This window comes from Cynara cardunculus, assembly GCF_001531365.2.
Source record: "Cynara cardunculus var. scolymus isolate 2C chromosome LG 2, CcrdV1, whole genome shotgun sequence".
NCBI lineage: Eukaryota > Viridiplantae > Streptophyta > Magnoliopsida > Asterales > Asteraceae > Cynara > Cynara cardunculus.
This window is the reverse complement of record NC_037529.1, coordinates 69612527-69636844: the sequence shown is the minus strand read 5'-3', so window position 1 is coordinate 69636844 and position 24318 is coordinate 69612527. Positions and strand designations below refer to the sequence as shown.

At 35.5% G+C, this 24318-nt stretch overlaps 4 protein-coding genes across 4 annotated transcripts; 1 reads left to right on the top strand and 3 right to left on the bottom strand.

Annotated features, from left to right (window-relative positions):
• Positions 1-159: 159 nt before the first annotated feature.
• LOC112507569 (pentatricopeptide repeat-containing protein At5g66520-like) lies at positions 160-2421 on the bottom strand. Its single transcript, XM_025112211.1, has one exon. It carries the CDS (start codon positions 1907-1909, stop codon positions 383-385), a length of 1527 nt encoding a protein of 508 aa, XP_024967979.1. The 5' UTR covers positions 1910-2421; the 3' UTR covers positions 160-382.
• Positions 2422-3515: 1094 nt separating this feature from the next.
• LOC112506637 (GPI-anchored protein LLG1-like) lies at positions 3516-5729 on the bottom strand. The gene is made up of 3 exons (XM_025110825.1): positions 5503-5729; positions 5369-5425; positions 3516-4142 (listed from the first exon to the last, which is right to left on the bottom strand). The coding sequence occupies exons 1-3, from the start codon at positions 5576-5578 to the stop codon at positions 3766-3768; spliced, it is 510 nt and encodes a 169-aa protein (XP_024966593.1). The 5' UTR covers positions 5579-5729; the 3' UTR covers positions 3516-3765.
• A 1758-nt stretch (positions 5730-7487) lies between these two features.
• LOC112507175 (DNA damage-inducible protein 1-like) lies at positions 7488-16250 on the top strand. The gene is made up of 15 exons (XM_025111623.1): positions 7488-7686; positions 7809-7841; positions 7942-8072; positions 9190-9298; positions 9371-9487; positions 10373-10438; positions 11119-11181; positions 11262-11306; positions 12060-12121; positions 13810-13903; positions 13989-14151; positions 14262-14332; positions 14914-14956; positions 15308-15333; positions 15936-16250. Exons 1-15 carry the CDS (start codon positions 7621-7623, stop codon positions 16062-16064), a joined length of 1218 nt encoding a protein of 405 aa, XP_024967391.1. The 5' UTR covers positions 7488-7620; the 3' UTR covers positions 16065-16250.
• Positions 16251-17643: 1393 nt separating this feature from the next.
• LOC112506395 (phosphatidylinositol/phosphatidylcholine transfer protein SFH13-like) lies at positions 17644-22717 on the bottom strand. The gene is made up of 12 exons (XM_025110400.1): positions 22655-22717; positions 22454-22572; positions 22065-22335; positions 21516-21615; positions 21069-21335; positions 20879-20956; positions 20687-20791; positions 20552-20601; positions 20186-20285; positions 19183-19272; positions 18990-19097; positions 17644-17892 (listed from the first exon to the last, which is right to left on the bottom strand). The coding sequence occupies exons 2-12, from the start codon at positions 22458-22460 to the stop codon at positions 17644-17646; spliced, it is 1425 nt and encodes a 474-aa protein (XP_024966168.1). The 5' UTR covers positions 22461-22572; positions 22655-22717.
• Between the last annotated feature and the right edge of the window lie 1601 nt (positions 22718-24318).

Sequence of the window (24318 nt, the reverse complement as noted above, 5' to 3'; positions counted from 1 at the left end):
ATCTGAGGGAATTCTCATTTTCATTCCTCTACCAGAACTGAACACCTCCTTAGTTGATGTCTTTTTGTTTGCAATATATAACTTCGTGATGGAAAAAGGGTAAATTATACGCTTCATGATATTTTCGTATTTTTTTAATATAAATTAATTGGTGGCAGCAACGATGATGACAAGGGTGGTGGATGGTGGGGGTTGTTTGCATTATATAACTTCGTGATGGAAAAATGGTAAATTACCAAATTACCCTTCACTCTGCGAACCAAACAGATTCAGAACATATGGCCACAAACGTACGTATGCATGTCATCGGGTACCATCATTCATCTTTTCTTATCGATATATGGAAGATCAAACCGCTTAAAAAAAGCTTAAGACACTTGGTTTAGCCTTGGAACAGACTATATATTTCTTGATACCTTCTATGATCGATATCACTTGCTACAAACTCATGAACCTCCCCATCAACCTCAATCAAGCTCGACCCTCGTGTTGTCTCTAGGTTTCGGTCTGAAAGTTCTTTTCTCAGTTTAGGTACACGTTCTCGTTGTCCAACATCTGCCAACAAATGACTCACTAGCTTAAACCGCTCGCCTGAAAGTGGCTCCAACCTAATTAGATTCTTGAACGCAAATTCCCCACGCCTAGAATCTCCGTGGATTCGACAACCTGCAAGTAATGAACCCCATATAATCGCATTTGGTTCCTCCGCCATTGTTGACACGAGTTCTTCGGCCTCGGCTAACCTTCCGGCACGACCAAGAAGATCAACCATGCACCCATAGTGGTGAACCGACGGTTTAATACCATATAAAGTTGTCATTTGATCGAAATACAACCAACCCGAGTCTACTAATCCTGCATGAGAGCAGGCGGTGAGTATGGCTACAAATATAACCTCATTCGGTTGCGTTCCGTAAGCAACCATTTCATCGAGAAGTTGAAAGCATTTCTCGGCTAATCCGTGTGTGGCGAAGCCGGAAATGATGACCCCCCAAGTAACGACGTCTTTCTCGGGCATATTTTTGAAGAATTCATAGCCGAACTCGATACATCCACATCTTGCATACATGTCAACAATGGAAGTTCCAAGATTAACACTAATACTCTCATCCCACATCCTATCAATATAAACATGAATCCATCGACCCTGATCGAGCGCTCCCAAATGCCCGCACGCAGAAAGAGCACTCACCAGCGTTGACTCGTTTACTGGAGTTTTAGAACCCATCATTTCTTGGAAAACAACTAACGCCTCCGTATACATACCGTTTCTCGTGTACCCTGTTACCATCACACTCCAAGATGCAGAATCTCTTGTAGACATCTTATCAAACACCTGGCGTGCATACTCAACTCGACCCTGCCTCATATAACCAGTAATCATCGCATTCTTCCCAAGTACATTCTCTTCCGAAAACCCACCAAGAACGGATTCCGCAAAACCCATCTCACCCGAACTTGCATACATACTTATCATCGAGCTAAGAATATAAGTGTCGGGTTTCGTGCCAGTCTTGATGATCTGGGCATGGAGTTGTTTCCCTTCAAAAAGCACTTTTCGGTGTGAACATGCTTTTAAAACATAAGTGTAAGTATGGTTATCTGGTGTTAGGCTTTCTTCCAAGAGTTTATTGTAAAACAGAAGTGATTCATGTGGGCATTTGGCTAAAATTAAACCCCTAATAATGGTGTTGTATGCATATATATCAGGAGAAGGAATTGTGTGAAACACAGATAAAGCTTCAAGATTTTGTCCACAAGTAACATAGGATGCAATTAGCCTCCCTGCGTTAATCCTACGGTTAATCAACCCCGACAAGACCAATTGGGCGTGTAATTGCCTAATTTCTTTCGAGTTGTTGCACATTTGCAGCAACGTGACAGAGGCCGGAACACCCGTCGAAGTCATAGAGGGTTGGCTACGGTGAGAACAACCCCTTGTCGTGAGAAGGTGAGAAAAGGTAAAAACTTCACAGAGTATAACGTAACATTTAGACAATATAAAAGTACCTTCACCTCTTCTCACAAAAATGAAAATTTCTTACATGATCCCGACTCCATATGTAAGATCCCACATCAGTTGGGGAAGGAAACTAAGGTTGCCTTATAATTGACTGGATACCTCCTCTACTAGACGCGTTTTAAAATCATGAGTCCAGATGTGGACAAGCGAAAAATATCTAGTATGGTTAGCCTGAGATGTTACAACTAAGGTTGACTTATAAGGGACTGAATACTTCCTCTACCAGACGCATTTTAGAACCGTGAGTCCAGGTACGAACAAAGTGGATAATATCTTGTACAGTTAGCCGGGGATGTTACACCATACATGGGTGGCTAACTATGTTCAATGTAATGAAGAGATGGTCAATAGAAGAAGCCATGTTTGCATGATATTTGGTTATTCTTGGTCTCTTGTCATCTTTTCTTGCTGTCAATGAGATTTTTTATTTTGGTATTTGAAAGTTTATATTCATTCACAGCCATATAAACATTATCCCATAATCAAGAAGATGAAGGGTTCTTGTATTATTGCATGCAGGACCACAAATATGCACAATGACACAAGTAACTGTAAGAGCATCTTCAACAACTGTGTTATCATAGAAATTTTGGTGATTTAGGAGAGTTTTGTGCTCCAAAAGCTATGCTATATTGTATGATAAAATAGAAAAAAGAAGAAAGAGAATATGAAAATCTCTAAATAGGAGAGAGAAATAATATTTCAATTATCTTCCACCAATAAGAGATATGGAAGATAAATGTTTAAGAGAGAGAAATAATATTTTATTAAATGTACTGAATATTTTAATAATATAATTAATTCTGGAATTGCTAAAGTAGAGTAGTTGTTGGAGTTGGGTGTAATTTTTTAGGGATTTTGAGTTTTGATACTCTATTTTAGAAAAGGGGCAAATTGCATGAAAAAATAGTGTACTTTAACGTGATTCTTGTTTTGAGTAACGTACTTTCAAAACTTCCATTTTGGTACCTAAGATGTAAAGTTTTAAACATTTAAGTACATGGTTAACCGGTTGAAGCATTAACTGGTTACCATCTTATGTGGCGAGTGATGTGGTATCCAACTCAGCATTATTTGCTATTCAACCCAATTTCATCCCATCACTCACCACATCAGCATGGTAATCGGTTAATGCTTCAACCAGTTACCCGGGTATTTAAATGTTTAAAACTTTATATTTTAGGTACCAAAATGGAAGTTCTGAAAGTAAGTTGTCCAAAATAGTAATCAAGTTAAAGTACATTACTTTTTCATGCAATTTACTCTTAGAAAAATTAAAGAAAAGCTTCAGGTATGTTATATTTTCTCTATTTTCTTCCAGATTTAGAGATTTCTCCATTTTCTTTCCTTTTCTTTCTCTACATTTTAGAGGAGAGTTTAGCATAGCTCTTGGAGCTAATTTTTCCCAAATCTCCAGAATTTCTAAAGTAACATAGCTATTGGAGATGCTCTAACAGTAGATACAGAATGAGGCCTCTTAACACAAATCAGCTGTAAAGGATAATGCAAATAATTATATAAGAATTTCAATTGGGAGCCCTATCTAATACATGTGGAGATGATACAACATCGAAAACTTGGATAAAAAATATCATTTTCTATTTGCGGGTAAACAATAACGCTAATAATTATACAAGAATTTCAACCGAGAGCTATATCTAATACACGTGGTGATGATACAACATCGAAAACACAGATAAAACTTACCGGCATTGGCAAGAAAATGCAGCGAGCTCGAGCCTTTAAAACCACTGGGACAAGAAGATTAGGAACCCTGCAATTAACATCAGCAATAGGGTCGGATTGTGGATATTATGGCTGTTGTTAGAATCAGCACCGACACTGTTCCTTCCTGCTCCGGGTGCTAAAGCCGGACAGATCAGACCGATTTTTTCATCCCGACACAAGCTAGCAAAAAGCCCAGGTGGATAGCTTCCGTATAGATTGATGTAACTGAACATTGTTGATGAACATTCGTTCGATAAATCATTTAAGTCCTCGGCATAAGGGCAAGCAAAGTCTTTAAATGCTTGACAACATAGATTAGCAGGGTATTGCGGTCCTTTGCAACGACTAGTGATGATTGTGTAATTCATGAACTCGAAGTTTACGGGGCAAGCTGCAGGTTAAAACAAACCAATATCACTCGAAGTACAAAAAGCATATAACCAACTTGGTTTTCCATTAAGGGTCTGTTTGTTATAGCTTAATGTGACTCACACCTTATTCGGTCAGCTTATTTGGTAGTGGCTTAATGATATAGAAAACGGCTGATTCAGTACGTTTCTAGAGAAGAGATTTATGCAGAAAGCCAAGGTTTTCCTAACCTGCTCCTCCCAATTAAAGATCACGCTACTTCCATCTATTAAAAACCGTCCTAAACAAAAGCTTCTCAATTTATACATGCAGATTAATCCACAATGACAGCTTTATCCATATAGAACTAAATGTTGTCTATGTGGATTGATCTGTCCATATTGATTAAGAATGTTCTTTTTAGGGTTTTTCATATATGGATGGAGTGTGTTTTTTAATTGGTAGGGTAGGTTTGAAAAAACTTGGTTTTCTACATAAAGCTCCCTCCTAGAAGCTTATTGAATAAGCCACTTTTTATATCATTAAGCCGTTACCAAACAATCATGTATAGCTGATTGAATAAGCTGCGAGTCCTATTAAGCTCATTTAGTTGCTAAAAAATTGTGCCAAACTCGACATTCATGGACTTTATGAGCAACCCATAGGTAGATTATGGATAGGGTGTATAGGAATTCCAATTTCATGGCTCTAATTCCAAATCGAAGCAAATTTGAGATCAAAATTTCAAAACATCATACTACCAAACCCTAACTTACATATCAATAAAATTATGGCAGTTTATAGCTAAAGGATATTTAGGACCTGTTTCTTAGCAGCTAAATGAGTTTAATAGGACTCAAAGCTTATTCGATCAACTATACATGATAGTTTGGTAGTGACTTAATGATATACGAAATGGCTTAATAAGCTTCTAGGGGAAGCTTTATGCAAAAAGCCAAGTTCCGCCTGAACCTACCACTACTCCCAGTTATAAAACGCGATGCTACCATCTATAAAAAAAACCATCCAAAACAAATACCTTCCCGTTCTATACAGATAAATTAATCCAGACAGTCATATTTATCAATACAAGGACTTAACAAAAATCCAACCAAACAACCCCTAAATATCCTTTCCTTCTTCCAATTTTGGAATCAGAGAATATCGTTTGGCATCTAAGATCAATTAAAACAAATCAAATAATCACTTGAAGAGGCTACAGAGTTCCAAACAGATATGCCTAAAATTAGAAATGTAAGAAGGACGAACGTTTCTTAGCCTGAAGAAGGTTTCGTCCAATCGAAGCTCCAGAGCTGAAGACACCATCTGTTGAAGAAATAAAGGTGAAGATCAGAAGTTGATCTAAATCAGAAGAATCAAGCTGGAATCACATGAAAACAAACCTGAAATGGAAAGCGGAGAAGAGAAACATGTAGAGATACAGCATAACAGAAGGAGAACGGAGATCAGGATCTTCATAGTTGCAGGTGAAATCAATTGAAATCTAGAGAGAGAGAGAGAGATATGTGAGAGAAAATGAGAATTTGATTGTTAAGAAGAAAGACAGCGAAGAACAGACAGGATCCAGAAGACGGACATGGAGGCCAGTCGTGTTGACGCGGTGTGGACTTTTTCAATTTGGGACCAACTAATAATTGTTAAATAATAAATTACATCCTGTATAAATTGGCAAGAGGCATCACTCTCACTTACCTTATTATGTAATATTTTAAATCATTAAGTATTTATTGGGTAAGAGTTATTATTCTCACTTACCAGATAAGACTCTCAATCATTATCTTCCCTCTTAACAAGTAAAAACGTGACTATTTTAATTAATTTTTCTATATAAAATATAATTTTAAAAAGCAGATATAAGTTCATATGGTTTATTTTTAGTTATGAGTGGGATTTCAATAGATTATTCACTTGTCATCACTAAGGGTGCTCAAAAATCCGACCAAACCGATCAATCCAACTCAACCCAATTCGAAATAACTTAATCTATAGCAACTCGATGTCTAATCAAGTTGTAAAATTTTCAAACTGTAGGAATTGGTTACTGTTATTTGAACTCAACACAACCCGATGAACCTGATATCATTTTATTTGTTGGATTTAATATGATTGTTGATTTTTGTTAGCGTATACATTAGACAGTTAGACTATCACGTATGCTCTTCATGTACACATACTTTCAATCTACTCACATCTCTATAACTCATTCGTATATATGTTCAGTAACTGTAAACATACATATTTTATTTATTGTATTTTATGTTTTTAATTTTTTATTGTACTGATCTCAAAATATCATTTTGACCAGATTTCTATATTTTATTAATGTATATAAATTATTATATATTAATTAATAGAAAAACAATGTAGAACAAGAAAAAAAAAAAATTGGAAACTATATAAACTTTTTATACTGGTGTAATTTTAATTGTTTTTTATAAACTTTATCAAATGATATGTTTTTTGTTAGAAAAGATAATTGTTTTATCATAATTTAATAAATTGCATAAATATACTAACAACTCACTAAGAGTAAATTGGTCGTTTTACTTGTTCTGTTTTGTCCAATTTTATCTTAACAAACGTTGAACAATTGTTTTGTCATGTCTGGACACTAAAGACACCCTTATATTATAAAAAAACAGATCAATACATATCAACCAATTCATCATTGGTAAAACAACACTCCATTAATAAAACAAACCAATGTATGTGTTGTCTTTTTGTTGAAACAACACTCCTGTTGTTTTAAAAGCAAAACAGAAAATGAGTTTTTATGAAACAAATAAAATAATCCATACTATATTATAAAACATCTGGCAAAAACTCTTAACAAAACTATGTTTTATACATGAAGTGTTGTTTATTGATACATATTACTTAAATTTTAAGATTACAAATAAATTGTGTATAAGTACAACTTATTAAAGCTTTATGTTTGAATTCGTGTAAACAAATTTTAGATACATATAATCAAATACATGATAAATATCTCATTTTTAAGAATATAAAAAATTTAAAATATAATTAAGATAATAATTGAGTTTTAACAGAAATTGAATTATATATATATATATATATCTTGATACTAATATAAATATATATATATATATATATATATATATATTTTAAATTTATATTTTATTCAAAATAAAAACATTGCTGCTTTTCCAAAACCATATTATATCGACATAAACAGAATAAATTAAAATATTAAAATCGAGATGTATTTTGCTGGATTGCGTTAGTACCCTTCCAGTAATAATAATAAATACAAGTAATTATATATTTACTATTATTTTTGAGCAAATCTCTATATAAATTCTCATATAAATAGTAAATTGATAAATTCTGATCCCGTAGAAACCCCGGTGCGATCCCAACGTTTACGGTAAGGAATCTGGAAGAGGGTCAACAACGCCAACCTTTGAAGAAGAAAAACCACAGAAAACCATCAGAATCTTCTTCAGGAATTCCAATCCAAAATCGAATCCAAGAACAGTATGAAGATCACTGTAATGACGGCCGACGAACAAATCATTACTTTGGAAGTCGATCGCGATGAATCTGTATGAATTCTCTCTTTCTCATACTCAATCTCAAAACCCTAGAAAACCTTTTTGTTTGTTTTTTTTGTTGTTTGATCATCTGCCGCCATTAAAGGAGTTCACAACTTTGATTGTGTCTACAGGTTGAAAATCTGAAAGCTCTACTTGAAATTGAGGTGAGATTAGTAATTACCTTTTTTTTTTTGAAAATCCCTGGTTTCGAAACAAGTGTGCAATTTGATATTTGATTTAATGTGGTGTGTTTATAATAAGCAGTCTCAAGTACCACTTCAGCAACAGCAGCTGCTTTACAATGGGAAGGAGATGAAGAATGCTGAAACGCTTAGTCATTTGGGTGTTACTGATGGAGATTTAGTAATGATGGTTTCTAATCCTTCTTCTTCAAGGTGTGTTTTTTATTTGAATTTAGTTATTCATTAGTTGACATCATATACCCCTAAAGATGTAGTGTGGAATGATTGATGCCAACTTAAATATGATTTATATTAGGGGAATTTGACAGAATTAGCCGATCAACAAATAGGGTTTCATTTTTTAGCTATTTTCTTACTCAAATTCACTTTTTAGCCGATCCTTCCATATAAGGCTCAATCATATGTGTAAAGATTGATTTTTCGGGAAAAAAAGAAAGAATCCTTACACATAGGATTGTTAAAAGCGTGCATGAGGATAATAAGGCTCAAGGTCTTGGGCGTTTTTAAAGTCGAGGCTAGGTATATTCACGAGGCTCACTAAGGCCTTGGCTGAGGCGCCTAGTGTCATAAAGAGTCATTAAATTTAAATACCAAGTCAAACCCCAATATTAAATAAGTTTTTCAGTTCTTATAACTTCAAGCCTCTTTCTCTATAAATACCCTGACCTATAAAACTTCTACCTCATTACTCACGCTTTAAACCCTTCTCCCTTCTGCCCCTATTGAAGTACTGCCGGTTGTTGCATTGGAGTACTTGCTACATATTTGAGTTGTGTATAACTCTGTGTGTGTGTGTATGTACATTTTTTTATAAGTTGCGCCCTAGGCCCCAGGAACCCTTTGTGCCTAAGTGTAGCCTTTAACAACTTTGCTTACGCATATGCTTAAGGTTTCTGCCTAGATTTCACTATATATGAATCCTTACTTCGAAACTTTACGCATATGCGTAAGGATTTTTTGCCGAAAACCAATGTTTATGCATAAGGATTGGCTAAAAAGTGAATTTGGGTAAAAAATGGCTAAAATTTGAAACCACCTATCAGCTTCGGCTATTTTTTATGTAAATTTCGTTTATATTAGATAGTCTGACTGCTTCTGTGATGCTTTAGGATCAATTGAACTTGCATATGATGATCTGTAACTGATTCCCTTTGAATGTTGAACATTGGAATCTATTTTTTTTCATAATCCCAATGCATGTTCTACTTCTTCATGATTATATTCATCTCTTTTACAATTGCCCTAATTCCTAAAGATGTACCTGCATTGGTAAGTTTATGCTAACTAGTGAGGTTTGAAAAAAATTCAGGGGTTCTAGCAATGAAGTTAGCTTAAATCCAGATGGGTCCGCTCTAGACCCAGCTGCGTTCCAGCAGCAAGTGCGGAATAATTCAAATTTGATGGCCCAATTGTTTCAGGTAGAAATAATATTTGTCAGCTCTCAAGTGCATTTCTGCTGTGGAGTTCCTGACCCTTGATGTGAATAACAGAGCGATCCTGAGTTGGCACAAGTAGTTATCGGGAATGACTTGAATAAGCTGCAGGACCTCTTAAGGGTGCGTCACCGTCAGAGATCTGAATTAAGAAGGCAACAGGAGGAAGAGATGGTAAGTTGCTTTTAACAGCGAAGCTTTGGCTTTGTTGTTTTTCCCTTTCTACAAATATCCTATACCACTCAAAGAACAGCGAAGCTTTGGCTTTGTTGTTTTTCCCTTTCTACAAATATCCTACACCACTCGAAGAAATTATCTTTGAACTCATATTTAGCTCCCCGAGACTCGATAATAATCAATAAATAGTTGTCTGTTCATGTACTGCCATCATGTGAAAATCTAATGTCACATACCATAGGGACGGACCCAGAAATTTTTTCAAACGGTGGCACCATTTGACTATAATAAACAAATATGGGGATATTTTTCACAAAATCATCATTATTCTGTTGGTTAGTTCATTGGCTTTCATATGTGAGGTCCCTTTTCAAGTCTCTTATTGAAATTTCTTTTTCCAGAAACATAATAAATCTGAAATTAAAAGCTAAAAACTAAGAAAATGACACGAACGGGATTCAAACTCGGGTCTGGGGTGGAAGAAAAGACTTGCAAACCAACTCTACCAAGGAAAACTTGTGTCCTTATTGTAGTTTCAAAATATATACGGTAGCAGTGGCACACAACAAATTGATACGGTGACACTTTTCATGACCCTATATTTTTTACACTGCGACGGAGGAACGAAACGGTGGCACATTCCACCTCAAAAAACCCCTGGGTCCGTTCTTGATGTCATACCAGCACATTTATAAGTCGCTCTAAGTTTTGCTTTAGGTGCTGCTGGCCCGTCTTTTTCGGCCACCTGCATTAATGGTAGCTTGTCTTAGGAACATGGTTGGCTCCATGTCTATTAAACCCACAATTTATTTATTGCAGCTATCTTGTGTGATTTCATATCTAATAAATACGTTCATGGTATTTTGTTTGTCTGAAACACAGGCGCTACTCTATGCAGACCCTTTTGACGTGGAAGCACAAAAGAAAATTGAAGCTGCAATCCGGCAGGTGTGTGAGCATTTGTTTTTTTCTCATTAGTGAACACTATTTTGTCATGACTTGTAGATACATTATTTTTCCTGCAGGTGTGAGCATGTGGTTTTTCTCACTAGCGAGCATCAATATAATTTTTTTTGCGTGTGTGTGTATAATATAATGTGGCTATCAACGTGACACCTTTTAGCATATTGAAGAGCCTTAATCCATGCTTTTCTAAATTACCAGTGGGCAACTCCAAATTAGTTTCAAATGACTATGTTGTCTCTTGTGGAATTTTATGTTGTTACTACCATATGCTTTTGTTCCTCTTCTTTGGCCCGGTCCCCATTGCAGTAAGATCCCTGGATTTTAAAGTTGTCTATGATGATTTTTTATGTGTGCATGTCTTAGCTGCCGCGCTTTACGATATTGCCCTGCTTGCTGAAACATCATAATCTGTATGTCATAATAAAGATGTGCATCTTGCTCTTAAATAGTTGCAGTGAGCAGAAAATTAAATTTTTTACAAGTCTTCATAATTAAATGGCTGATTGTTTTTATTGGTGACACCTGTTTGTCACTTGGATTTAATTTTTCTACCATTTAACCCTTTTCACCCTTTGGTACTCCTTTTATTTCCCCTTCTTTTTTGAGATTTTATGTGATATCTTGTTGTTTTGGCTTTTGAGTTGGTTATCATTATTTTGCAGAAAGGTATTGATGAGAACTGGGCTGCTGCACTAGAACACAACCCCGAAGCTTTTGCAAGAGTGGTATGAATTATTAACCATCACTTTTATACTACCAACATTTAGATTATCGGAAACAAATGTTCATTTGATTTATTTTTCAGGTCATGTTGTATGTTGACATGGAAGTTAATGGTGTTCCCATGAAGGTAAAAAATGATAAAAAATTGTCATACCTCCTTGCTTTATCTTATTTCATGGGATTATCACATCAATTTTATTTACTAGCAGTAGGGGTGTTCTTCCAAACGGCACAAATCGCCCACACCGCACCGCAAAACGAGGTTTAGAACTTCCGTGGTGCCGTTCCATTTTTACCAAACCGCATTATGCGGTGCGGTTTGCGGTTTTGAGCTATCAAACCGTGGTTCAAACCGCACTGCACATTTTAAATATATATATATATTTTTAATTTATATATATATATATATATATATATAATAATTAGGCTAATTTACGTAATATTTTTAGCTTTCTTAGACTATTTTAATTATGTAATATTTTTAGTTTTCTTAACTATTTTTAATTATGTAGCATTTATCTGGTAATCAGATGTATTTGAACTTTTTATTTGTTCAGATTACTGTCTCGATATCGTTGGTTTATAATAAAGTTTTAATCTTATAATTACTGGATTGCAGGTGCAAAGTGTGTTAGGTACAAACCGCATAAACTGCACCGCATTTCGCGGTGCATTTTTTTTGCTGTTTGAGATATATGCGGTGCGGTTTGTGGTTTGGCCCCAACCGCACCGTGAACACCCCTAACTAGCAGCTACTGCATGTGTAATTTAATTCCCTTGTTCTTCAACCTTCTTGGAACATATGTATACAAGTACACATAGACATATCAGTGTTGTTAAATGAATACTAGTTTACGCCCTGTGCCCTATTGAAATTCAGGCCTTCGTTGATAGTGGAGCCCAATCAACTATAATATCAAAAAGCTGCGCGGAGCGTTTGGGGTATGTATTTCTTTTGCAATTTTGAAGAGACTACTCATTCTATCCGGTGGCCATCTTTTCTATTTAACAATGCAAATGATGGGATCATTTAACTTTTAATATTATTTTGCTGAAAGCGTTGCTTGATTACTAGTAGCATTCATGTTGATTAATAAGAGGTAAAAGCATGGGGTGTATATCCCTCGTCTCCATGAAGTTTATAAAAGAGTATTACTATGTTTATTGGCACATGTTTTTGGAAGCTATTTGGTCCATTTTACTTCAAGCCGAAGGATCGTGTGAGAATAGAAGTTAAGGTGAGAAACGTAAGGTGAGAAACGTAAGAAGGGATTTAAACCCTTGATGACTTTTAGTCTTACCCCCACCCCATGAATTGCGATTTTCATGGGAATTGATCCGGTGCATCTCATTAGTGTTGATCTTCAATTAGGATTGCTCCAAGGTGGAGATCCCTTCTTACCTTGTTCACTATAACTTCCATTCTTACCGGAACCTAACCCTTTACTTCCATAATGGAACATATCAAAACTTTCTAGAAAACTTTATTTTGATGGACTGAAGCTGTTAACTTACATGCCAATAAGTACATATTACAAATTTTGTGGGGTACTTAAAAGGGGTATGACCTTGTCAAGGTTCTAGTGGCGTAAGGCATGGCGTGATGGCGAGGTTAAGCCTTGGGACCCACGGTGAGGCCACAATATTTTCCAAGGCGACTTAGGGCGGCAAGTCTGTATAATATATGTTTTCTGCTATCAATCAATAATATTGGACGATTTAAATTCATATAAAAAGAAGAAAAATTATATTGATATTACGTGTGTGCGCGCGCACACACACACATATAGAGAGAGAGAGAGAGCTTAATGAAAGTGTTATATCAAGAGCTTATATAAGTGTTGGGATCAAGGACGTGGGATGAGCAACTAAGGTAAGACATGGCGGCTTTAGACATTTCTGAGGACATGACAATAGGAGCTCTTGGAGACACAAGACTAGGGGTGGGGATTCATAGCTAGAGTAATCAGGAGGTAGGGAGCCAAAGAGGTAGATGGGGTTAGTAAGTTAGACTAGGGGTGTGTAGTTTCCATATTTTAGTTACGGTTTTCTTGTACATGCTTCTATTTGTATGATATTGCTGACTCTTAGGGGCTGTTTGGTTAGTTTTCCATTAAGATATGTATAGATAAAGTTGTCTGTGTGGATTAATCTGTCTGTATAGATTGGGACAGTTTTTGTTTAGAAGGGTTTTTAATAGACAAAAGAAGCGTGTTTTTAATTGGGAGGGACATGTTTGTAAAAAACTTGGTTTTCTGCATAAAGCTCCCCCAAGAAGCTTAGTGCATATATCATTAAGCCATTGCCAAACCCTCATGTACCAAATAAATTGCGAGTCCCATGAAACTCATTAAGCTGTAAACAGACAGACCCTTAGCCAACTTTTCAAAACTTTATCTTATCTGACTTTCTCTCTTTCTCACAACTTTCACAAGCTGGGGCTCCATTTCGGCTAGAGGTTAGATGTGCATACATTTTACCCTCCCCACACCCCACCTCCGGGTGGATATACTGGGGTCGTTTGGTTTAATATAAATATGATTATGTCGCCATCATTCTTTATCTTCAACTAAACTTTGTATATTATTATACGGATGAAAGGTTTATTGTTGCTACTATCCGCTTTTCAGATTGCTTAGGCTTTTAGACCAACGTTACAAGGGAATTGCTCAAGGAGTTGGTCAATCAGAGATTCTTGGTCGGATACACGTTGCTCCAATTAAAGTAACATTCATTTCATTAAACTAGTTTCTCCGTGTATTTATATTCCATTATTCTTGCTTAAAATGTTATATATAAATCATGGTAGATTGGGAATATCTTTTATCCGTGTTCCTTTTTGGTCTTGGATTCTCCCAATATGGAATTCCTCTTTGGATTGGATATGCTCCGTAAACACCAATGCATAATTGATTTGAAAGACAATGTCTTGAGAGTTGGCGGAGGAGAGGTTTCTGTACCATTTTTGCAAGGTTAGTCGGTTTTTTCCTTCCACTTTCTTGTCGTTTATAATGCATCCTTACTATTTTCAATCGTATTTGTGGGTCGAATGACGTTTTTAACCTTCTATATGAATGTACAGAAAAGGACATCCCGCAGCGTTTCTTGGATGAGGAGAGGCAATTGAAGGAAGCTTCTAGCTCTGGACTTCAAGTAAGATATTGCTCCCCATTGCATAGTGATTAGACATGGATTTCTATCAATTTGTTATTTCAAAATTCATTTTCTATATCACTTAAATGATCGAAGCCAAGAAACGAAACGAAACCATCCCAGTAATATATATCCCACCTGAAGGTGGGGTTGGGATGCATGGAAATCTGTCATCTACCCCAGAGAGTAGAGCGGCTGTTTCCGTTAAGGATCCCCCTCCCCTTTCTTGGGGGGTTGCAAAAAGCATGTGAAAAAGAAAGTTTATGGGCATAATGACACATAGGGGCTGTTTGGTTGGTTTTCCATTCCTGTATGGGTAAAGCTGTCTGTATAGATCAAAAAGGTTTTTATTTGGGAGGGGTGTTTTATAGATGGAAGGAGTGTATTTTTTAATTGGGAGGGGTAGGTCTGGAAAAACTTGGCTTTCTGCATAAAGCTCCACTTAGAAGCTTACTATATCATCAGGCCACTACCAAACAGTCATGTATAACTGACCAAATAAGCTGTGAGTCCTGTTAAGCTCATATGGTGTTAAGGGATTGCTTCACATACAAATGCCTTATCTAAAATGTATTTTTCAGGGTACATCTGGATCAGCAACACCTTTTGGCGGTCAATCTTCTGGTTAGAATTGTTTATCGTATTATTTAATTATGCCGAGTTATTTGCTTCAAAAAACACCATAGATGGTTATTGCATGAGAGTAAATCAAAGCCATGGAAATTGCAACGTTTTTGACTGAATACATAGTTTTAGGAAAGAGTTCGACTCTTTATAGCCATCAATATGAGAAAATAGGAGAATCTTGTGGATCCAAAACTATATTACCATTACACTATACATTGTAGCTTCAAAAGGTTCGATAACGAAAATGTTGCAATTTTATGTGACGTCCCAAAATGGAAAGTGGGACGAGAAGCGTATATGTTCAAGGTATATGATAACAAATGTTTGCGTGTTTTTCTCAACCTGCAGGCCCTGTCAGTGGCGGTCCTACACAGGTTAGTTCGTTTATCCGATATTCCCTTTGTCCCAAATTAAATATACAGGTTTAGAATTATATAATTATCACACTTTTTAGTTAAGAAAATGACAGTTTTACCCTTGATAATAGAAGCAGTGATGAATTGCTTCATGGGTGGATTTGGGAAGTAACTCACTTACGAAAATGGATATATGAAATGTGGACAGTCTTTTCACAACTAAAAGACCTATAGTTTTAGAAATGTCTGATTATTACATCTTTTTAATTAAGAAAGTGACAATTTTACCCCTAATACTAGAAGGGGTAATGAATTTCTCAGGGTAAAATTGGAAAGTAATCGTTTACTTTTGAAAGTGGATATTTATTATGGGCCAACCTTAATTTGAGTCGTCCTAAAATAAATGTTCACAATGAAAAGACATACAACTTTAAGAATGTGTAATCATTACACTTTTTAATTGACTAAATGACAATTTTACCCTTAATAGAGGATGTAATGAATTTTTCCGCCTCGTAAATTAAGGATAGAATTGGAAAATAGCCTGTAAACTTTTGAAACCGAACCTTTATGAGGAATTCAATCTCATTCTTGAATCTTGATGTATGTTATGTGATTAGGGGGCTGAATTTGAAGCCAAAATTGGGAAGCTTGTTGAACTAGGGTTTAGTAGAAATGAAGTTATAGAAGCTCTGAAGCTTTTCGAAGGTAACGAAGATCAAGCGGCCGGATATCTTTTTGGCGGGTAACTCGTTCCTCGTATCTGTAACTTTCAAATTTTCAAACCGATTACAATATTACAGATTTTTTTTGTGATGGTTCGAGATTAATTTAGGTGTACTTTGTAACATTAATCTTATTTTTCCAACTTGAAATGTGTACTTCATGATATTGATTTTGCTGGTCAATCGAGAACGATTCCACTTTTTTCGACATTTAATTTGGGTTCATTCATCGGGTATGAAACGATTTTAGTTTTGTATAGTTTCCGTTCGTTGTATGTCGGCATGAGTATTCACGTTTCTACTGTATGCCAATCTTAGGGGCTGTTTTGGTTCATGGATTTGGATGGGATTGAAAGGAATTGGAATGGCCAAATTCCAAATACAATGTTTGGTTCATGGAATAAAAATGATGGAATTCTTTCAATTCCAATAAATTCCTTCACTCACGGATTTTACATTCCACGACAATACTCTTGGATTTCAATTCCTTTTCGACAAATTTCTTCCCTAATCCAAATTCATTCCAATTCCATGCAACCAAACGAAATTACAAGGCATGGTCAAATTCCAACAAATTCCATTTCATTCCTTCAAATTCCAATTCATTTGATGAATTCCAATTTCATTTGATGAATTCCAATTTCATCGAATTCCATTCTATGAACCAAACGCCCCCTTAGTTCTTTCTGCTTTTACTGTATGCGAGAGGTAATTTTCCTCTTGCTTTAGTAGTTTGTCGGTACAAGAACAAACCAAGTTTGGATACTTGGTACGGTATTATCAGCCGATTGTAACCGGTACTGATTGAACTGGTACGATCAGTATGCATGTTGGTTGGTTTGGTTTGGTACAAAATTGTCACCTAAAGAAGACCATTGTCCCACATAAGTGGAAAATGACAGTTTTACCCAATAATGGATGAAGTAATGAATTTATTTATCTCATAATTAAGGGTAGAATTGGAAAGCATGCACTTATTTTTAAAAGGGATCACTTATTTGGGGACATAATAAAGACCAAAATCTTACTCGGCAAGAGGAGGGACAAAGATCAAGAGTCTTATTCATTAAGTGCTTACTAGGTTATAAACACTTGCCGTCAATCCATTTTGATAGCCAAAAATATCGTCTCACAAGGCAAGTGATGGGCCTTTTACCAAACGCTTACCAGGTAAGCTTTTACCGGCAAAAATCATCACTCTCACCTTCCTTATGAGACAACATTTTCGGCCATCAAAATGGATTAATGGCAAGCGTTTATAACCCAGTAATTGCTTACCGGATACGAGTCATCACTTTCACTTATGGGCAAGACTTTTGATCCTTTGTCTTCTCTTTAATCTAAACTTTGTTATGTTCACCCAATAAGGTAATTGAACCACTAAGCACTTGCCAAGGTTACTGTTTAGTAAACAACCCCTCTCAGTGGTGACTCTTGTCAATAAGCAGTTATCCAGTAAGCATTTAGTAAACAACCCGTTAAAGAGGTTGTATTAAGCTATAAATGGGTCCTTACAAAAAAGCTTAAACATGATTATAAAACAGTCTTAGAGCTTAACACAAAAAGCTTCAAAGTTAGTTTGAGTTATCTTCAATTTGGCACATCATCTTTTTCCAACACTTCCACTATGAGCAATCAATTTTGCAACCAAGGACACAAATGGCCTTTTTATGCAATTGAAGCCCCCCTTCACAATCTTCTCATGAATAACCTCCAACCATTCGACGAATAAGATACCGCCACGTGTTTTTCTACTGTCTACTGTAACTTCTCGATCCGAGCTACTAGCTTCTTCGACCGGGCTAAAATGATCACGACAATTATAGTAGACCGACGAATCAGATGACATCGCCTACATAAATTTGTAGTAGTCCTGTTAGTTAAGTAGGGTCTGAAAAGGATAAGATGTACACAGACCTGACTTGTATCTCCAAAAGGTAGGGTTTGTAGGTCCTCTATCCTAAAAGGGTCATTGGTTGAGCGGTACCCAAGTTACTGATATTTAACCTAACCTCCCCCGATGTCAAAGATGAGGAGTGTGCATGAGTATTTGTCGTATACTAGAAGGGTATTCGTGCAATGCATCAAGATACATCTCGGTTTCAATGTTTTTTTTTTATGTTGATATAATACGGTTTTATGTGGTTTTGAAAAAACGATAATGTTTTTATTTTTGAATAAAATATAAATTTGAAAAAAAAATCAATATTAGTATCAAATTAACCATTTAAAAGTTCTTGTCTTTTATGTAATTTCTTTAATTTAATTTTTTCATTATAACTTAATATAGGTTAGTAGCAAAGTAATTTAATTTAGGTTTAATGATATAATTTTTTATAAAGATAATAATTAAGTATTTTGTTAGAACTCAATAATTATCCTAATTATATTTTAGATTTTTTATATTTTAAATGAGATGTTTATCTTGTATTTGATTATGTTTATCTGCAGTTAGATACACGAGTTAAAATATGGAGCTTTAATAAGTTATACTTATGCACAATTTACTTGTAATATTAAATTTTAAGTAATATGCATCAATAAACAGTAATTCATGCATAAGAAATGATTTTTAAGAGTTTTTGTCAAATGTTTTATAATATAATATAAATAATTATTATATACTTCAAAAAAGGTAGATCGGACGTAATTTACTCTAGTTCATATTTAGTGATCTAACAAAATTTCCTATTTTGTATTCACATTTTGACCCGTAACCTATGTTGATCTTGTAACATTTGATGACGTGGATACCCGTTTACAAAAGAAAAATGGACGATCATCTTGACATCAGATGTTACAAGATCAACAATTTACCAGTCAAAATGGGTAAAAAAATTCTTTGTTACACTAAATAGGAATTAAGACAAACTGCGTTTCATTCTGATGCATTTTACCCTTTATCAGAACTGGCAAAAGGTATATAATTACTGAAGTTATAAGACTTACTTCTTCAGAAACGGATGCCAATTTTGGAATCAAAGAACTCGTTCCGCTAGTCATAGAACACGGATCGTCTGATACTGATTCTATAGTTGATTCATCACTTCTTCTACCCTGTTTAACACATACCGAACAAATTCTAAAACCGACCGTTTCTAAAAAAAATCGATATTCAAGAAAACTCGAGAACGATACTTGCCTTTTCGGGGTGTATCTCGATACAAGAATCAACTTTCAGTTGATCATGAGAGATTTGCCTTAAAAATGTGGCTTCTGCATTAATAACAACCTGCAAGTCCAGAAGGTCCAGGGTTCAAATCTTACAAAAAGTGGTCGAATATATGTTCTTACGTGAATCATTGAAAAAATCATATCTTCAAATAAATTTTTTCGGGATCTTTTCAGTAAGGGCAAATTGCATGAAAAAGCAATGTATTTTAAGTTGATTCCTATTTTGGGTAACGTACTTTTAGAACTTCCATTTTGGTAACTAAGATGTAAAATTTTAAACATTTAAGTGCCCGGATAACCGGTTGAAGACTAATCTTAGATTAAAAAAGATTCATGTTACAAACCATGTCAGCAAATAATACTGAGTTGGATACCATATCATTCGCCACATCAGCATGATAATCGGTTAATGCTTCAACCGGTTACCCTGGTACTTAAATGTTTAATTACATCTTAGGTATCAAAATGGAAGTTCTAAAAGTACGTTACCCAAAATAGGAATCAACTTAAAGTACATTACTTTTTCATACAATTTGCCCTTTCAATAATTCACATATAAACATTCTCTTTTTACCTTCTCACAATATTTAGCCTTCTTATTTAAACCAACACCATAAATGTTATACACCTCACAAAAAATTTACAACATAAATCCTCATATATATATATATATATATATATATATAATTCGTTTCAAATGCAACCCATCGCATTTGTACAACCATTGCAAACCAATAAATTGAAATATTTATGAAAATGATGAGAGTTCATTTATTATAATTTGAATATTTATGGAAGATGAATAAGGTTCATTAATTATGATCAATACTTTATATTAGGAAACAATCAAAACTTCTATGAAATCACATATTCATGAAATTAAATAGATAGTTGAAATTGAGTTGTATTGGTTGTACAAATATAAAAGGTTGTATAATAATCCACCTATATATATGTATGTGTATGTATACCTTCATTATTTCAGGGTCATTCCATGGACCCATGTTAGATGTAAGGCAGCCAGCCTCAGCAGAACATGTGCAGGAACCACCAAGGAAATCAGGCAATTGCCTGTTGCAATTCATCACCAACTTATCACATCATAAACAAACCCTATAAAATACCTAATACGACGTTTTTTTTATAAAACTCTTCCAAAAGATTCGTTACGACGCTCAAAAACATTCTATAAACTTATTACAACATCTTTAGATAAGCCGACTTTACCGTTTGGTGATTGATCCTATAAAGTAAATCTTATAAAGCAGTCTATTAGGACACTTAGACATTTTCGACGCCAATTTTCTTATATTGTGTACACAGCGTAAAACACAAACCTTGGGTCGATGGCTTCGTGTAGTTTCCCCAACGACTTAGGCTCCAAAACCTGCAAATCTCATAGAACACGAGACCGATAATACGTCACGAACAGTTTGCGCAACAGAAGTTCGAAATCACGTTCACGTTTTTACCTGTATTTTTGTAATTGTTTTTGCGTCGAGGAATTTTTGAGCAGCCGGCCATAGATATTTTCTAAACGTCGAGCCCGCATTGACAACAAACATTCGGTGTAACGTCTGCCAGTAAACGTGAAATCCGTTACTTTTCCCGTTACGTAATTTGCGGATTCGGAAACTTTTTGTTAACGGAAACGAGTGATTTACCTCCGGGTAATAGTTATTGTCAACCTTTGCCATTGCTCCAAGAATACTTGCAGCACTTGGAGTGAAATTCTTCAGTCCCTGCATATCACATTGATCATGATTTATAAGTATGCTCGGATACTTTGGGAACCGTGAGAACCCGTATACGTATGTATGCATATAACGTATTAAAATACGTATGTATGCGTACCAAGCCTTGCACATCCAAAATAGTCGTAGTCGAACAGATTTGTCTCTTTGCCGCGATTGAACAAGCGGGAAACTTCTCGTTAAGAGCCCGTTCAAATTCTTGGACATGGTATTTAAGGTAGCGGTCGACAGACGTGATGCACAAAAGTCTACCGGGGTGCGCTTTGCCGAGCCTTTCGATATAAATCGGTCTTCCGACCCTATCGACTCCATGGTACCCTTGAGGATAATGCTGCAATACTTCTTGAAGTTCTTCAAATTCATAATCCTGAGTGTCCAAATACAAATTACACCGAATACATTAAAAACAACCGTTCTACAGGCAGAGGTCAGATCTGCTTACATCTTATGCTCCACTGGCCTTAACGTCAGGTGGGATATATTGGGTTTGTTTGGTTTCGGTTAGATTTATGTCGAAAACTATGTGAATATGTATAAGTGCTGTTACCTCCAATATTGTGTCGGTTCCGTACTCTTTTCGCCAATTTAGCATTTCGGCCCACATTCGGATTGTTTTCTCGATGTCGAAATCCCTTGCTTTCAAGAACCTAAATGAAAATAAACAGACAAGTTGTGCATACATCAAAAAATCAAATTATGTTTGTTTTACGAGTTCAAAATTTCCTATTTTGTACCCATTTTGACTGGTAACCTGCAAATGTTGTAACAGTTGATTACGTGGATACCCGTTTACTACAACGTGTCAAGTCATCAAATGGGAACATTTGAATCTTTGTTACGAAAAGTTCAAATGTGAACAATAAATATTCTTAGAACTTGGGAACTAACTAATTTTATTCATTATGAATAGTTGGTTTCATTCATGATATTTATTATGAATAGTTGGTTTGATTAATGATATTCATTATGAATAGTTGATTTGATTAACGATATACATTACGAATAGTTGGTTTGATTTATGATATTCATTATCAATAGTTGGTTCTCAGATTCTATATTATAACACTTTAAAGGGTGAAGTCAAGTATTCACTAACCTCAGTAAGGTATGATATTCATCATGTCTTTCCGGAAGCAAGTCCTTATTGATGAGCTTTTGACGAAGCTCGTGAACCGCTCGTTCTTCACTTGCATCGCGGATATCTTCTATCGAAGGAACCCGATAATCGACCTTCCTCAACCCCCTTTTCGTGAGCGAATGAGTCAACTTATTCGAAGCATTTATCGCCTTCTTCCTCAAAACTCCAATTTTAGATCTTCTTCTCTCATCTTCTTCAAGATTCTCAAAACCCTCAAATCCTCCTAAGCCTAATACGATCAAATTATAGATACAAAAAATGTGAATATAAACAATGTCTGTCATCCTACAATGCTTATTCACATGTGAATAATCAATGTTATCCTGCACTCAAAACCTGCAACTCACCTGACATTTTAGCAAGAAAGGCAGAAACTCAGCAGAAGACCTCAATACTGGCAAAACTATTCGTCAATGGAGTCATCGTCATCAGTGAATAACCAGTCGTCGGACGGTCGGAGGTGGAACTGATCGGAAACGAAGAATAACAGATTCGTTAAACACATTTGCATCGATTGATTATTATAATGAAATGAAATGAAATCATACCGAAACCCTAGAAATAAGCGTGGGAACACAATCTGCAAAGCTGCTTCATGAGTTGTGTTGATCAGGTGAACTACGTCTTTTTACAGAAACTAATATTCACGAGAAAAATCGACAGCAATCGCCGGAATCTTTCTCGATTGACGGAAAAAAATCTTCCGAAATATTGACTTTGTTTGTATGTATATGTGCTGTATCTATAGGTTGTACGTATAGGTCGTCTTCTATCTCTCGCACTGGCGCTTGAAGCATACTATACCTTACAAGCTACAGTTTTACGTAGAAAGGCTTAGATTTTTTTTTTTTTTTTGGGTTAAATTGTATGAAAAATAACGTAATTTAATTTGATTTTTATTTTGGGTAACGTATTTTTAAAACTTTCATTTTGGTACTTAAGATGTAAAGTTTTAAACATTTAAGTATCCGGGTAACCGGTTATAATACTGATGTGACGAGTGATGTGATATCGAACTCAGTTTTATTTGTTGAAGCATTAACCGGATAGCACATCATTCGTCACATCAGCATGGTAACTGATTGATCCTTCAACTGGTTAACCGCGTACTTAAATATTGAAGACTTTACATATTTGGTACCAAAATAAAAGTTTTCAAAGTACGTTATCCAAAATATGAATAAGGGACTGTTTGTTTGCCTCTTAATGGTGACATTAAGAGGAAGTCTCTTAATCGGTAAGAGGCAGAGGCTGTTTGGCAAAAAAAATGGAACCTCTTAATGGTGACAATTACCTCTTAACCATTTTGCATCTAATGGGTTGCCTAATGGTTCAGAGACTTATTTTTCCAGAATTACCCTTCTCCCCATCTCCTCTCCTTCCAGCCGTCTCCTTCACCGAGTTCATGTCGCCTTCACGTCGCATTCCAAATTGACGACCGATTCCACCACTATCTGCTCGGAAACGTTGTTGGATGAGAAATCAAACTTAACAAGCGATTTTGAATTGACGAGGCTTACAGGAATATCGCCAACAAACCTGTGTCTAGAGATATCAAGAACTGCAAGATTTTCGAGCATTCCAAGCTCAGAAGGAACATCCCCTATAAACGCATTCGAGAAAATTCCCGCAATTTCTTACGCTTTTCGGGATCTTGCCATCGAGAAAATTCCCAGAAAAATCAACATGGTCAAGAACACGGGAATCGTCCCATGGATTCGGTTTCCGATTAAATGACAAATAAACCCCTTTTAGCTTCCTGATGCTACCAATAAACACGGGAATCGTCCYATGGATTCGGTTTYCRGCRAGATTTAAGATGCTTAAACCCTCACATTCTGCAAGTGATTTGGGGATTTTCCCAAATAATATGTTAAACCCTAGATTAAGAACCTGCAACTTCCTCAAATAGGTGAAATAGGCATAGGGTTAAAATGGTAATTTGTTGTTATTCAGAGAACAGTTACCAAACAATATTATTTCATTCAGCACTTAACCATTCTGGCCCTCTTAACCATTCTGACCACTTAACCATTCTGCACCAAACCATTCAGCAACCGCCAAACAACCCCTAACTCTTTTTTTTTAGTCCATTATATTATATAATAGCAAAAAAGTTTTTTTTTATTTACATTTATCTATACTATATTATAAAACATTTGACAAAAACTTTAAAAAAACCATTTTTTATGCATAAAGTATTGTTTATTGA

Excerpts from the sequence above, each read along its gene's own strand:
- LOC112507175 (XM_025111623.1), top strand. The coding sequence starts at position 7,621 with ATGAAGATCACTGTAATGACGGCCGACGAACAAATCATTACTTTGGAA. Across the intron at positions 10,439-11,118 it reads TTGAAGCTGCAATCCGGCAG|AAAGGTATTGATGAGAACTG; the intron begins GTGTGTGAGCAT and ends ATTATTTTGCAG. Across the intron at positions 11,307-12,059 it reads TTAATGGTGTTCCCATGAAG|GCCTTCGTTGATAGTGGAGC; the intron begins GTAAAAAATGAT and ends ATTGAAATTCAG.
- LOC112506395 (XM_025110400.1), bottom strand. Across the intron at positions 19,273-20,185 it reads ATGACCCTGAAATAATGAAG|GTTGTTATTAATGCAGAAGC; the intron begins GTATACATACAC and ends CTGGACTTGCAG. Across the intron at positions 17,893-18,989 it reads TGGCATCCGTTTCTGAAGAA|GCGATGTCATCTGATTCGTC; the intron begins GTAAGTCTTATA and ends AAATTTATGTAG.
- LOC112507569 (XM_025112211.1), bottom strand. The coding sequence starts at position 1,909 with ATGACTTCGACGGGTGTTCCGGCCTCTGTCACGTTGCTGCAAATGTGC.
- LOC112506637 (XM_025110825.1), bottom strand. The coding sequence starts at position 5,578 with ATGAAGATCCTGATCTCCGTTCTCCTTCTGTTATGCTGTATCTCTACA. Across the intron at positions 5,426-5,502 it reads TTCTCCGCTTTCCATTTCAG|ATGGTGTCTTCAGCTCTGGA; the intron begins GTTTGTTTTCAT and ends TTTCTTCAACAG. Across the intron at positions 4,143-5,368 it reads CCTTCTTCAGGCTAAGAAAC|CTTGCCCCGTAAACTTCGAG; the intron begins GTTCGTCCTTCT and ends TTTAACCTGCAG.